General features: G+C 43.8%; 1 protein-coding gene across 10 annotated transcripts in view; it reads left to right on the top strand.

Annotated features, from left to right (window-relative positions):
- LRRC20 (leucine rich repeat containing 20) overlaps positions 1 to 16,033 on the top strand; it is a 192,947-nt gene that overhangs the window by 26,191 nt on the left and 150,723 nt on the right. For all 10 annotated transcript variants that reach the window (XM_039546760.1, XM_039546752.1, XM_039546759.1 and 7 more), the window contains one exon: positions 7,450 to 7,599. In XM_039546760.1, the coding sequence (XP_039402694.1) occupies positions 7,450 to 7,599 (150 nt within the window). The remainder of the gene's footprint in view (positions 1 to 7,449; positions 7,600 to 16,033) is intronic.

Genomic DNA, 16,033 nt, shown 5'->3' with positions numbered 1-16,033 from the left:
TAATTTTGAGAGGGCACTGCACCTGGATTTATCACGAGAATGCAGTGGATATGATAATCTGGGCTCTAGTAAAGCATTTCATACTGTGCATCAAAAAATCAGAATGAGAAAATTTATTTAATTATCATTAGCACCGCCCCCAGCACAAACATAGGGTGAAAGGAATATAAGCAGAACATAATCATTAGAACTGGGTGAATAACTGGCAGCCAGTAACATTCACATCTGCTCATGCGTTGCTGCCCGTTGCGTAAATTCATTATTCAAGTATTGCTAAATGTGTCATGGACACTGGCCCTCTAAGGGGACATGGGGCTAGCCCTACCTGTGACATATTTAGCTCACCTCACCATGTGCAGAAAATGAGCAAAGTCACATGGCAGGTAGGTCAGGAGACTAAATTAGGCCTTCGGGGTTGGAGATGAAATAAGCCCAGAGAACCAGAAGAGGAAGAAGGGAGACTCCAACTAGGAAGTCCTGAGCATTAGTGGTCAGTAGAGAGCAGAGAGAGACTCAGAGGAGTCCATGAGAGCTGGAGGGGTGAAAGCGAAGCCCAGAGAATGGTCTGAAGTTTATTGAGAAGTCATACAGATAGACCCTCAGGAAGGAGGGGCTGTGTCTAGCTTTAGACTATGCGTGGAAGACTGTTTTGGACTTGGATACCCTAAAAGGGATGGACTTTTTCTTTGTGACTTACCTGGAGGGTGAACTCTCTGCAGCAACCAAACCAGACTGGCAGGTTAGAAGATTCAAGCAGAGTGAGGAGAAATTGAGGCAGTGGCTGGCTTGAAGCCAGCCTGGGTAGGTGGTACTGCTACACTGAATAATTCATAGTCTGCAGATTAATTCCCAGACATCCCAAATGAGACAGGAAGGAGATGGGGCTATATCTGTGTCCCTTCCCCTCCTTTTGCACTGACCAATAGAGTTGGCTGCTCATGGAAGGGAGAGCTTGCTATACTCTCCTAAGAGGAGTGAACCCTCGGGGAGCTCAAGCCTCATGTGCTCTTGATTGGTAATCACTCCAGTGTGGGCCTAGCCCTTTAGAGGACAGGTAAGGGGAGCATAGGAACAAATTTAAGGAGCCAAACATACCTTGTCAGTCAATATGCTCTGTCAAGGCTGATTCCCCACTCTGGCACTGAGTGCAGAAGGTGGGGGCTCGTAAGGTTTCTAAAAGTTAATACTGGCCACTCCAGGCTTGTATTAAACTTCCAAGGTTTCAGCTTTTCTCTGACCTTGGATTGGTAGGTGCTGCCACCGCCCAAGTGCAAAACACCTTTGAGAGCCCAGGAAGGCACACTTGGGAATTCCTTCCTGTGGGGTACCCTCCAGCCCTTTCATCCCCCCTCCGTGGAGGAGCTGAGAAGAAAAACAAAGGAAATGAGCTGTTGCCACCAGCTAATTAAACATGTGCACAAACCTCTTAAGTCACAAAAATCCAATCCTGTTCTTAAAAAAGGTAAATTTTTTATTAAAAACGAAAAGAAAGAAAATACATTTGGAAACTCACGCTATTGCTAGAGTTAAAAAAACACTTACAAGGATTAAGCATCAAGAATAACCTTCTTGAGCGCCATCTTAAAGGTTACAAGCAAAACAAAAGCATTTGGGGTTAGCATAGAGGAGTCCACGAGCCATGAAGAAATAAAAGGAGATAAACCTGACTGCATCTTCCTAGACGTTTCCTGATCTACTTGCATATCTGGGGTTTCAAATAAGTAGTTTCTAGGTATGATACCAATGATTTTTCATACCTGGCCCCAAGCTTCTTACAGCATAGTTGCACTGTTTGCTTCTCCCCGAGAATAACAGACAGACAAAAGGGGAATCGTTTCAATTTTAAAAAGTTCTAGCCTTCCCATTGGCTCTTTGGCCAGGTGCCCACTTACTTTCTTACCTGTGTATCTCAGTGGGACTTTTAACCCTTCTAATGTCTAATCTAAATCTCCCTTGCTGCACATTAAGCCCATTACTTCTCATCCTACCTTCACTGGACATGGAGAACAATTAATTGCCTCATCTATATAACAGCCCTTAGCATATTTGAAGCCTGTTATCAGGTCCCCCCTCAGTCTTCTTTTCTGAAGACTAACATGCCCAGTTTTTTTAACCTTTCCTCAGGTCAGGTTTTCTAAAACTTTTAACATTTTTGTTGCTCGTCTCTGGACTTGCTCCAATTGATCCACATCTTTCCTGAAGTGTATTGCCCAGAATTGGACACAGTACTCTGGCTGAGGCCTCACCAGTGCCAAGGAGAGAACAGTTACCTCCCATCTCTTACATAAGATACTCCTGTTAATACACCCCAGAATGATGTTAGCCTTTTTCCCAACTGTCACATTGTTGACCCATATTCAATTTGTGATCCATTATAACCCCTGCCTAGATCCTTTTCAGCGGAACTACCAACTAGCCAGTAATTCCCCATTTTGTAGTTGTCCATTTTTTTCTTCCTAAGTGAAGTACTTTGCACTTGTTTTATTTAATTTAATTTTGTTGATTTCAGACCAATTCTCCAATTTGTCATGGTCATTTTGAATTCTAATCCTGTCCTCCAAAGTGCCTGCAACTTCTGCTTCCCCCAAGCCATGTGTCATCTGCAAATTTTATAAGCATCTTCTCCACTACGTTGTCAAAGTCATTAATGAAAATATTGAATATCACTGGACCCAGGACTAACCCCTGGGGGATTCCACTGCATACACCTTCCCAATTTGTCAGCAAACCATTGACAACTACTGTTTTGAGTATGGTCTCTCAAACAGTTGTGCACCCACCTTATACACCTTATAGTAATTTAATCCATACCACATTTCCCTAGTTTGCTTATGAGAATTTCATGGGGGACTGTGTCAAAAGGCTTATTAAATCAAGATGTATCACATCTACTGTTTCCCCACATCCATTAGGCCAGCAACTCTGTCAAAGAAGGAAATTAGGTTGATTTGGCATGATTTGTTCTTGACAAATCCATGCTCTCTCTTCCTTATAACTGTATTATCCTCTAGGTTCTTACAAATTAATTGTTTAATAATTTGTTCCAGCATCTTCTGAGGTATCGAAGTTAGGCTAACTGGTCTATAATTCCCTGGGTCCTCTTTGTTCCCCTTCTTAAAGGTAGGTTATGACTACACTACAGCCATCGACGCTCTGAGATCAATCCACCGGCGGTCGATTTAGTGGGTCTAGTGAAGACCCGCCAAATCAACAGCAGATTGCTCTCCAGTCGACCCCTGTACTCTGTGCCCGACGAGAAGAGTAAGGTAAGTCGACAGGAGTTTCTCTTGTCGACCCCCTCCACCCCCATGGTATAGACCCTGCAGTAACTCGACCTAAGATATGTTGACTCCAGCTACGTTATTCATGTAGCTGGAGTCGCATAGCGTAGATTGACTTACCACAGTAGTATAGACATAGTCCTAGTTACTGTGCCTTGGTCGACGTAAGGCACCTTCCATTGACCTAATTATGTCAGTGTACATGCTACAGCCTTGCTCCGACTGATGTAAGTGCCCTACTACACTGACATAAGACCTATGCCTCTTGTGGAGGTGGAGTTATGTCAGAGTAATTAGAGCGATGCAGTTGTCGGAGAAAAACTCAGTTCTCGCTTTTTTGTTTGGGTGCAGCAAAATCAAATACTTTATTCTGTTTAGCAGCTACAGCAGGGAGAGAGTGCACTAGGACATAGGGTCTCCCCTTCCTAGACAGATCTCTCAACAGATAAACAATTACAGCAAGCATTTATACTTTTGTTACAGACAATAATAAGCAACAGCTGCATTTTGTTTATACAGAGGTCATCCTGATATCTTGTTTTTCTCACTTAAGAGATGCCAGTCTACATATTGTATTATCTACACAAGGTCGAAAAACAACTTCTCACACAGTTCTTTTCTACTCCCCTCACACAATCCTTGCTTCTACAAATCTTGCGTTATTAGGGTTACAGTTAGCCTGACTCTTGCTAACAAAGACTGTCATGCATTAAGATCCCCTACAAATCCCTGTCAGTTCTTTCTGTACTTCCACACAGTGTCTGTATAGATGCTGTTTTTACTTATCAGCTGTTGGCTGTTACAGAAGGAGGGTAGTGTGGACATGTACTACCGCAATAAGTTTTTAGTGTATACTTGCCCTATGTTTGCCATTCTCCACACCTCTGGGACCTTGCCTGCCCTCCAGGATTTCTCAAAGATAATTGCTAATGGTTTTAAGATTGCTTCAGCTAGTTCCTTAAGTACCTTAGGACGAATTTCATCAGGCCCTGCTGACTTGAATACAGTACATTTAACTTAGCATAATATTCTTTTACCTGTTCTTTCCCTTTTGTGTCTCTTCCCCCTCGTTAATTAAGTGTGTTGAGTATCTGGTTACCATTAACTTTTTTAGAGAAGCCTGAAGCAAAATAGGAATTAAGCACCTCAACCTTCTTGATGTCATCAGTTTTTAGCTCTCCTTCCACAATGAAGTAGAGGACCTGCACTTTTCTTTGTCTGTCTCTTGCTCCTAATGTATTTAAAGAACTTCTTGTCTTTTTATGTCCCTTGCTAATCATTTTGTGCCTTTGCCATTTTGATTTTGTCCCTACATGGCTGTGTTATTTTGTACTCCTCCTTAGCAATTTGTCCATGTTCCATTTTTGGTAGGATTCCTTTTTTATTTTCAGGTCATTAAAGAACTCCTGATGGAGCCATATTGGCTTCTTACTGTTCTTCCTATCTTTCCTTTGCTTCGGGGGAATTTGAAATTGTGCTTTTAATATTGTCCCTTCTGAGAAACAGCCAGCTTTCCTGAATTCCTTTATAACCTCTACATAAATAAATTACTATGATTTGGACATGTATATGTGCATATTTACCGGTATTTGTCTTTCTAAAGTTAATTAAGTATTTTAGGAAACACTGTCATAGTGGCCACCAGCAAAAGTTGGTGACCGCACTCTGAGGCCACCAAAAAATTTGTTGTGAAAACCCCAACTCTATCTCATGTATCATCCGTGATGAAGACTCTGCAGGTGAAAGCCTGTGCTCAGTTTCACCTGTGCAAGCCTCTTACATCTTTAGTTATCCCATGTAAGGCAACTGGAATGCAATTGAGCTCCACAGGTAGCTCTGCAGTTGGAATCTGGTTTTCAGTTATGTCCATGAAGCATGAGCTCATGGTTTCCTATCTGTGATGGCTCCCTAGGAAAAGCCATACAGTGTTGTCACTAAAGTCAGCAAAGGTGATTCTGAATCTATATGGGGAATGGACCTGTTGCATTAAAGAGGGGCTATTTATACATAGTCCCTGTTTCAGAATAGACATGCCCTTTGAATCTGGCTTATGTAAAGTCTTCTGGCACAATTAAAGGCCCATCATTTTGGGGAGGAGGGGAGCTTCTAGAATAAAGGATTTCCCATTTTCTGACACTTATACACTTTCCTTAGCATTGGTAAGGTGGGAGGGCTAGAGACAAAGAAAAAAAGATGGATAAGTGTTTATCTGCATATTTAAAAATCAATATGAATTAGAAGTGTAGGATTATGATTGTAGAGACAACATGGAGTATGTGATGAATGGGGACTTTACTCAGGTCATTAATCACTGCGTGTTTACACTGTAAACTGAGGCAGATTGTTTTTCACTTGGGGTTAACCTCAAAGTGATTATAAGAATTCAAGTTCATCAAAACCAGCGGTGCTTCTTGCATACTATGCTTTTTTCTGCTAAACATACCTGTGTACAATAGTAGATTGAGTACTGTATATGTCTATAATGCAAATGAATACAGTGGAGATAGATGCGAGTAGGGGCTTGAGGAAGCTAGGGAGAGACATTCTATGAACAGAAACATACTGGAAAGATAGATGTTGATTGCTTGTCTTCTGAATTGGGCAGTTTGTTAGCATCACAAAACAATTCCCCCTACTCCCCTAAAAAGGAAACCAGCTCTGTTACACTAAGGCCCTCTAATCACTTCTAAGGAGACAAAGTCACATGATGTGCTTTTTGCTCAAGGAAATTCTGAGATACTTTATTTTTATAGGTGTTCTAGGGCCCTCACCACAATACATTAGGGAGGTGTAATCCATCTTTTTCCTCATTTCCCCCAGAGAGATAGAAGAGAAACAGATACTATACTTGACCTTCACCAAAAGGCCAAGGAGAAATTATTGATCCTTGTTAAGAGTAGCAGGGTGGGCATGTTCCCCTGTCTGTGAGGAGCAATCCAAAACACCAAACTGGCTGACAGCAAAGACCAGTGGCTAGCCAGATCAGTTTTAACAGCAGAAATATAAATCATCGCTTCTAGTTTACGCTTCTGCCAGTTTAAATGGGTGGTACCAGTGGGAGGCTACAGCTGTACCATGGAGCAACAAGACTGCCTCCTCCTGCAAGCAGCCAGTGCAAGCCCAAAAGTATGTGGTGTTGGTCAAGGAGGAGTATGGGCAGGATGGCTGAGGAGTCTCTAATTCATTACATACACATTGCAGCCTCTACAAGTAGGATTCCTATAGACATCCTGGTTAAAAAATAACCTGCCCTGCCCAGGGGTGAATGCCCTCTCCTCCTGTGGTGCAGCCATCCTTGCTGGCACCTCCCTATGCCAGTAGGAGTGGATCTTGCCCCTTCATATAAGGGGACTGGGCTCCTGTCTCTCAGCAGCCATCACTCCCCTTGCTCCTGTCTGCCTGACCACATGTAAGTTGTTAAAAGGCGCATTGTAAGCTGCAGAGCTTTCAGACCAGCCACAAGTACTTTGTACCAGAAGCTGATTGTAAAGCTTGTGTGTGTGCTGCATGAATTCCCATGTACCTGTTCCATCTCACCACTCTGGCCTAAGTCATAGCTCCCCTGGAGTCACTTTGTGCTGGTGCCATGAAGCCACAAAGCAGCCACATATGCCCCCGGTTTAATGCCTTGGTGCCACAGGGCTAGCTCTGTGCCAACCCTTGGAGGCTGAGGTTCTATTCAGGAATTGAGGGCCATCTCCTGGGTAGGAGGGGGAATGGTTGGGTGTTCTTGCATCCCAGCAATTTTAGATCACTGTAATATGCCATGGGAATCATTATAGCAGGAGCACAAGCTAGGGTTTTGGGTCAGGAAAAGGCCCTCAGATGAATTGTCACTCTCCTTGCTGTGAAAAAGTTGATGGGGTGGAGAAATTGCATCTGCAAAGCAAAAACTAATATATGCTCATATCTCTAGGTAACTTTAGGCTGTAATAATCCTCTTGCACAGTCTCGAGCTCCTCTCAGTAAGGAGTGTCCCCTGTTAAATGCATACTGATACTGCACCAGTAACGTAAGGAGCTTGACAATTTGTCTGTCTCTTCTTATGAGGTTCTCTAATTCTTATGGATAGAATAAAATGTATGAACATGGTAGTAACTTGAAGCATTCTGTGCACACTATCCTGCTCTGCATGTTTTTGTATCCTTTTTTCTTTGTTTCACTACAGATTTGGCTGACTGCAAGTTGATGATGTTCCCTATTGGCATTTACAAAGTCATGAGGAATGTCACCGAAGGGATACATCTCATAACTCTGGCCAATAATGAACTCAAGTCCGTGACCAGCAAATTCATCACTACCTTCAGCCAGATGAGAGGTAGGAGTGAGTCCCCTGAAGTAACCACAAAAAAAAGGAGAGATAGGGATAGACCTGTTTCTTGGTAGATGCCTGCAACACAGTGTTTTTGACACATGGGTCTGCAATTGTCTCTGTGATTGGTGCACTGAATAATGGTGATGTAGATTCTATTGCAAGCTTGGGCTAAGTGGAACACAGTATTTCTCACTATTTCATTCTCCATACTGTATTACAATCTCCATATAGTATGTTGGGATCTGTTCTTTCACAAAATAAACTTGGCTCCCAGCAATCCCGAATGTGAGACGTGGTATTAAGGTCTGGCTCCCTTAAATGAGTATTACAGTCGTATAACTCATTGACATAAATGGTGTAACTCCTGATCTGCACTTCTGTAAGGGAGATTAGAATCCGGTGTTGTATCTTGACAATGTGCCTGTGCATAAGATTACAGATGCTATGTATCAATAGTGAGGTGAATTGGCAGTGCTCTGTGATGTCACAGGATTTGAATAGTAGGGGATGTTGCAGGTCAAGACTGAGGTCCATTGGCAGAGCTGTGTGGAAAGCTTATATGTTGCCAACCTGCACTTACCAGGCTTTTGTCAGTCTGCTCAAATTCAATTAACTTTTTTGAGGTGACAAGTTACTAATATCTATTTAAAATCTAGGATGAGAAATTCACACAATGTACAACCAGTGCAGTAGCTAGAAATATTTTTCTTAACATGATTATCATACAATACATAACTGTTTCAGCAACAAGACACTATGTTCAAAAACTGCTTCCTTCTCTTGAAAGAATGGACATTTTGTCATCACTTTCTACCATTTATTTTTGGCGACTGAAGAAAAGCTATTTTTTGAGGCTTTGCCACTTTATGTGAAATGAGAGCAGAATCTTTATTTTATTTTTTTATTTTTTTGGAGGTATGTAGGTAAAAATCCTTATCCAAACCCCATAGAATTCAATGGGAGAGTGCACTTTCAATTGGGTCCTAACAGGAGTCTCCTAGTTGCAAAGGATGAAAGTTCTTCCCCCTGTGCATGTCTGAGCCATTTATGACAAGGTTTCACTTCTCAGACATTGAGTTTCCCCATTGTAGTTTTTGGGGGCAGCAGCTGCTTCCTTACCATGTGCCAAACTTATCATTTACTAGTTTGATGTCTTGGTCACACCATAGTCTCTCATCTTTTTATATACCCAGTTATCTTTTTGCAGCCAGCCTTTTGGGTTCATCTGCACTATGTCTTTTAAGCTTGTAACCAGATCATAGTATGATTAATTTTAAATATGGTTTGTGTCTATATACAGCATTGTTACTTGCTGTGGAAGCTTAGTAGCATGGAAGCTAACCATACCTTGTTGCACCCCTGGATAACTAGCCGTGAGTGTGTACAGGAGCTGGGACTCAGTGACAGGATGGATCACTCAATAATTGCTGTATTCTGTTCATTTCCCCTGAAGCCTCTGGCACTGTCAGAAGACAGGTCCTGGGCTACATGGACCATTAGTCTGAGCCAGTATGGCCATCTTTATATTCTTATGTACAGGAGGGAGGGTGAGTAGGGTTCCTACATCTTTTTCTTCACATTCCGGTGCCCATATAACTCTTGAAGGAAGTCTTGTTTTGTAATCTGAGAATGTATCATTTTTCACAGATACATATTTTGATTTATTAACTTATATAACTGTGGTCAGGTGACTATGAATGAAATGTCACTGTCAGTGCATCACTTCTCCCTTCCACCTACCATGATTTCAAGGTTTCCTTTAAACCCTGCAAGTGCAGCTCTCTTTATCCTTCCTGAGCCTCTATCTATATTGCAGAAAGGGGCACTTACTCTAGCAGCGTGTACCCACTGCTGTCTCTCTTCCATGTTCCTTCTGAACATTTCCCCTGAGTATCTGTGATTACTCTTCCTTTCCAAACCAATAGTACACCCTAACTGAAAAGGCCAAGGCTCTATGCCAATAGTCAATGGTGGTATCCTAGCAGTGACTGGATAGCTGGGATAATAATGGTTTGTAGTTACTGGAATGTAGTCTTACTGACTGCAAGAAGCTTTTTTGTCAGTAACATCTAGTGAACATAGGCAAGTACAACTTAAAGCGGGGGTGGGGGGAAGGAGAGCTGCTTTACTGTTGACAGAGATGGCCTAATGTTGATCATCAAAACTTATCATGTCATTTTTGCACTCCCGGAAAAATGTGTGTGTTAGCTTATTTTTGTTATAACCATTACGGCTGATTTTTTTTTTAAAGCATTACTTTTATTTTTAATGCAAGTATCCAAAATAACCCAATACAAAAAAGTGAGTGAGTCATGTCTAGGTTCCTTTATAAACAAGTGTGTGAAATAATAATTAGACAAGGAAAAAATGCTATCAAAGAAGTTTCTCCTCTCAAAACTCATCCATCCAAACATCTATAGCAGGGGTTGGCAACCTTTCAGCAGTGGTGTGCCGAGTCTTCATTTAGTCACTCTAATTTAAGGTTTCACGTGCCAGTAATACATTTTAACGTTTTTAGAAGGTCTCTTTCTATAAGTCTATAATATAGAACTAAACTATTGTTGTATGTAAAGTAAATAAGGCTTTTAAAATGTTTAAGAAGCTTCATTTAAAATTAAATTAAAATGCAGAGCCCTCCCGGACTGGTGGCCAGGACCCAGGCAGTGTGAGTGCCGCTGAAAATCAGCTTGTGTGCCGCCTTCGGCACGCGTGCCATAGGTTGCCTACCCCGATCTATAGCATTTCCCTCTTCCATCCATAGTAAGATACACCTCTACCCCGATATAACGCTGTCCTTGGGAGACAAAAAGAATCTCACCGCCTTATAGATGAGACCGCATTATATCGAACTTGCTTTGGCCTCCCGGTTCCTTGTTTCTGGACCGCCCTCTCCAGAGACCCCTATCCCTAATCACCCCCAGGAGCCCACCCCCTACCCAATCCCCCTGACTGCTCTGACCCATCCACTCACCTGCGGTGGGAAGCGGAGCGACACAGCCCCAGCCTGCTCCACTTTCCTTTCCCCAGCCCCAGCCCTGTCCCGGGGGGAGGTTGGGGTTGGGGAAAGGTCCCGCACTCACCTGCGGTAGGAAGTGGAGTGCCGCGGATGGGAGGATGCTCTCCACAGTCACCTGTGGCGGGAAGTGGAACCCCGTGGCTGGGAGCTGGCGGAGTGGAGCGGGCTGGGGCCGGGCTGCTCTGCTTCTGCTGCTGCCGGTGAGTGCAGGGGGGATCTCTTCCCTCAAGCCCTCTCCCTGAGCGACACAGCTGGGGCTGGGGCAAGGGAAGGTAAGCGGACTGCTCCCGGCCCCCCGCTAATCCCCTGGGCCACTCTGGGACTGTAGGGGCCCCAAAATTGCCCCTCCCAGCTCCTGCCTCCTAGACCCTGGGTGGGGGAGCCCCTGACCACCCCCGAGACCCTCTACCCCTTATCCAACCCCTTGGCCTGGGCCTGGCCCAGCCCCCTTAACACACTGCTCAGAGCAGCGTGTCAGAGCTTTACCGCATTGTACGCGAACCCGTGTTATATCGGGGTAGAGGTGTATACTCACTATCCATCCTCAGATCATGAGAACCAAGCTTTGTAATTATAACACTGAAGTTGTTAGTCATGGGTAGCAACATATATAATTAATAATATATAGCACCCAGTCAACTGGGGGAATATGGCCCTAATCCAGAAATACAGTTTACCATATTCTTAAATCCTGTTGACTTCAATGGACTGAAGCATATTCTTAAATGCTTTGATTAATCAGGACCAACATGCATAACAAATCTGGAAGCACAAAAGGAAGTAACAAGAATCTAAGCCAGTTTTAGTCTATTTAGTCTTTTTAGAGAACAAATTTTCAGCTCTGGCAATATGGGTAATATTTTATTTGTCTTAAGAGCAATGGAAATGACTGTAAAGTCCTAGTTAAACCAGCAGACAAACATGCACTCAAGTCATTGTAAAGTAGTTTCTGAATCTGAGTGGGAGCCCCCTCAATGTTGCAATAGGATTGTATATTACCTCTTTCCTTTTTTGTAGACTTGAAATTCAAGTGCAGGTCTGGTGAGTGTCAGCTTGGAGATAAGTGGAAACTAAATGTAGCATGGCAGTTTTGACATTGGAGGGTACAGCCATGTGGAAAAGGGAAAATATCCCCCACTCCCTAATTTCTATACTGTTGCTTTGCATTGTTTATAATCGGAGCTGTTGGGACTCTCTGAGGAATACTGCTGTAGGATATAGCAAACCAGCATTTCAGTAGAGGAAACTAGGGCACTTAAAGAATCTATAGGGAAACCAAACAACCTTCTATCAGTTCATCAGAGCTCACGCAAATTCAATTTTCAAAGGTTAATAAAAGTGAATCTGTATTCAGAACAATTCACTAGATTAAACAATTTAAAGAATTAGTGTTGATGTGGCAGCTGTCTCTCTTTATTCAGAGCTGAGGGAGGTTAGTATTTAATTCTCAGTCTCCTCCATGTTGGACATGGAGGCCACAAAACAGTGGGGTATTCCGGGTCTCCATGGCAACGGGAGAAAGAACAGATCTCTATTCTAAACCTGGGTTTAGGATTGCCATTCAGGAAGCACTCCCAGAATTATCTGCCTCCAAGTGGCATACATGGCAGACTCCAGGGCTTCCTTTGATGCTGAAATTTCACAGGATCTTTGAATGATTTTTAATTAAATGTCTGTTTCTTCATTGGCTTTGGGGTTTTCCTCCTCAAAACTGCTAAACTTAAAACAAAAAAATTATTCTGACTCTGTGAGGAGGGTGAATGTCGCACTCTCTGAGTAGTGACAGACAGCAAGCTCCAGGAATTCTGTTTCCAGGTAGTGAGGGGAGATAAGGTCCACCTTTGGGATGGGTGGGCAGACTGCCTGGAAACTCCTTTCACTGAGCCTGAGCCAGAATCAGTGGCATGAAAGTAGGGTAAGGTGATTTTCTTTTCCTTTTCCTTAAAGCCCCCTGCCTCTCTCCGAGCATGGGATGCCATTTGCATATCTGGCCGAGTAAGCTGAAAAGTTTCACTGGAGCCTTCTGAATCTCAAGGGAATTGGGAAAGCAAGGTCCCCTCCCATAGTAACCAGGAGAAAGAAATTCCTTCTCCCACCTAGTACATATACATGGACTATGCTGAAGTGGTTGAGAAGGCCACAAAACTTCCTCCTCTTCCCACAAGGTGTTTCAGGTGCAAGGCCTCAGCTGCCATGAAAGGTATGGGCTCCTGTGACCTTTTTGATACCAGTGACTCATTTGTTGTCAGTGGTTCTGGCTCACTCCTTGTTCCGTACAGCTGGCTCCACTCAGCCCAAACCCAGCAGCAGGCAGAGTTGGTGATTCAGATCCCCTTGTCTGGGAGATGGGCCTACTTCCTCTTTCCTTCCAGGGGTTCCATAGGGATCCATAAAGTAGCTACTATTATTTTCACGAAGATAATGCAGGTTACAAGTCTGCAGACTGTCCTTTCAATCTGCCTGGAAATGCACTGTTCCCCTCTGGGACTCTCAGGGGTTTGGCCCAGGGACTCTGGTGCATGATATTAGCCACAGTCTGCACTTAAAAGGGCAGCAGAAACTCTTAAAACCTCCCATGAAAGTCTCCTCTCTAGATCCTCTAAAGAGAAGGAGAAATAACTAAAGCTGGGGCTTTGAGCAAGATACCTCAGATCCTCAGCCAAGCTTCCAGCATTAAGCATGAATAAGGGTTTAATTTCATGGGTGCTTACAGTTTTTAGACCAGCTAGACTTTGAGTTCATCACAAGCCTGGTTGGAAACCTATTGATTAACCTCTCTGCATCCAACTTGAGTTGGAAAACTAAAAAAGTGTGAGGGAAAGAGACTCAAAAGCAGAGATTATGGTCCCCTTATCTCAAAAAAGGTCTAAAAGGCCTCCTTTATGCCTTTCCCCTCCTCAGCCACTGAGCTTAAAGAAGGTTGTGATGGAACAGGCCACAGTGATTGTCACCTTCTCATTAAACCTCAGGTTTTGGTTCTTCGATCTAAATTGGATACAGCTAGAACAGGGGTGGGCAAACTTTTTGGTCTGAGGGCCACATCGGGGTTCTGAAACTGTATGGAGGGCCAGTGTAGTGTATTAAATTGCTCCCCATGGGAATGTGCTAATTACGGCTGCCAGTCCTGGTGCTCTGAGTGGCATGGTAAGGGGGCAGGGAGTGGAGGGATTGGATAAGGGGCAGAGGGTCCTGGGGAGCTTTCAGGGGACAGGGAGTGGTTTGATAGGCATGGGAGTCCCGGGGGGACTGTCAGGTTGAGGGGATGTGGATAGGGGTTGGGACAGTCAGGGGACAGGGAGCAGGGGGTGGGGATAGAGGATAGGGTCGGAGGTTGGATAGAGGGGTGGAGTTCCAGGGGGCAGTTAGGAGAAGGGGGGTCCCAGGAGGGAGCGGTCAGGGGACAAGGAGCAGGGGGGTTGGATGGGTCAGGGGTTCTGAGGGGAGCAGTCAGGGGGTGGAAAGTGGGAGGGGCGGATGGGGGTGGGGGCCAGGCTGTTTGGGGAGGCACAAACTTCCCTTCCCAGGTGTAGTGTATTGAATTGCTCCCCATAGGAATGTACTACTTACGGTGTACTACTTACTTATGGCTGCCAGTCCTGGTGCTCCATGAGTAGCACATTCCTACGGGGAGCAATTTAATACACTACACCCAGCGGCTCTCGCAGCCGTACTGCCCAGCAGGAGCTTGCAGTCCCTCCGCCCAGAGCACTGGCGGCATGGCGAGTTGAGGCTGCGATGGCAGGGGCTAGCCTCCCCAGCTGGGAGCTCAAGGGCCGGGCAGGACCGTTATGCAGGCCAGATGTGGCCGCGGACCGTAGTTTGCCCACCTCTGAGCTAGAACCTCAGATTCCCAACATACACATAACAATGCAACCAATCCTGAACCAATATCCAGTGCTGCCTAACCATCAGCTAGGAAACTGAGAGGCAGTACAGTCACTTGCTAAGAAGAAGTTTATCACCTTCTTAGAACATAATAATAATAATAATAACAACAACAACAACATCTCAGAGGAAATCCACAAATGTCTATGTATTACTCAAGGTTTAGATGTCAGTATTACTAGGAACACACAACATCATAAGAACGGCCTTACTGGGTCAGACCAAAGGTCCATCTAGCCCAGTATCTATCTACCGACAGTGGCCAATGCCAGGTGCCCCAGAGGGAGTGAACCTAACAGGCAATGATCAAGTGATCTCTCTCCTGCCATCCATCTCCATCCTCTGACAAACAGAGGCTAGTGACACCATTCTTACCCATCCTGGCTAATAGCCATTTATGGACTTCACCACCATGAATTTATCCAGTTTTCTTTTAAACACTGTTATAGTCCTAGCCTTCACAACCTCCTCAGGTAAGGAGTTCCACAAGTTGACTGTGCGCTGCGTGAAGAAGAACTTCCTTTTATTTGTTTTAAACCTGCTGCCTATTAATTTCATTTGGTGACCCCTAGTTCTTGTATTATGGGAATAAGTAAATAACTTTTCCTTATCCACTTTCTCAACATCACTCATGATTTTATATACCTCTATCATGTCCCCCCTTAGTCTCCTCTTTTCCAAGCTGAAGAGTCCTAGCCTCTTTAATCTTTCCTCATATGGGACCCTCTCCAAACCCCTAATCATTTTAGTTGCCCTTTTCTGAACCTTTTCTAGTGCTAGATTATCTTTTTTGAGGTGAGGAGACCACATCTGTACACGGTATTCAAGGTGTGGGCATACCATGGATTTATATAAGGGCAATAATATATTCTCAGTCTTATTCTCTATCCCCTTTTTAATGATTCCTAACATCCTGTTTGCTTTTTTTGACTGCCTCTGCACACTGCGTGGACATCTTTAGAGAACTATCCACGATGACGCCAAGATCTTTTTCCTGACTCATTGTAGCTAAATTAGCCCCCATCATATTGTATGTATAGTTGGGGTTATTTTTTCCAATGTGAATTACTTTACATTTATCCACATTAAATTTCATTTGCCATTTTGTTGCCCAATCACTTAGTTTTGTGAGATCTTTTTGAAGTTCTTCACAATCTGCTTTGGTCTTAACTATCTTGAGTAGTTTAGTATCATCTGCAAATTTTTGACACCTCACTGCTTACCTCTTTTTTTCAGATCATTTATGAATAAGTTGAATAGGATTGGTCCTAGGACTGACCCTTGGGGAACACGACTAGTTACCCCTCTCCATTCTGAGAATTTACCGTTAATTCCTACCCTTTGTTCCTTGTCTTTTAACCAGTTCTCAATCCATGAAAGGACTTTCCCTTTTATCCCATGACAGCTTAATTTACGTAAGAGCCTTTGGTGAGGGACCTTGTCAAAGGCTTTCTGGAAATCTAAGTACACTGTGTCCACCGGATCCCCCTTGTCCACATGTTTGTTGACCCCTTCAAAGAACTCTAATAGATTAGT

The sequence above is a fragment of the Mauremys reevesii genome, linkage group 7 (genome assembly GCF_016161935.1).
Source record: "Mauremys reevesii isolate NIE-2019 linkage group 7, ASM1616193v1, whole genome shotgun sequence".
In the NCBI taxonomy this organism is placed as follows: Eukaryota; Metazoa; Chordata; order Testudines; family Geoemydidae; genus Mauremys; species Mauremys reevesii.
Note: the sequence above shows the minus strand (reverse complement) of the source record. Positions and strands in the feature narration are given on the sequence as shown.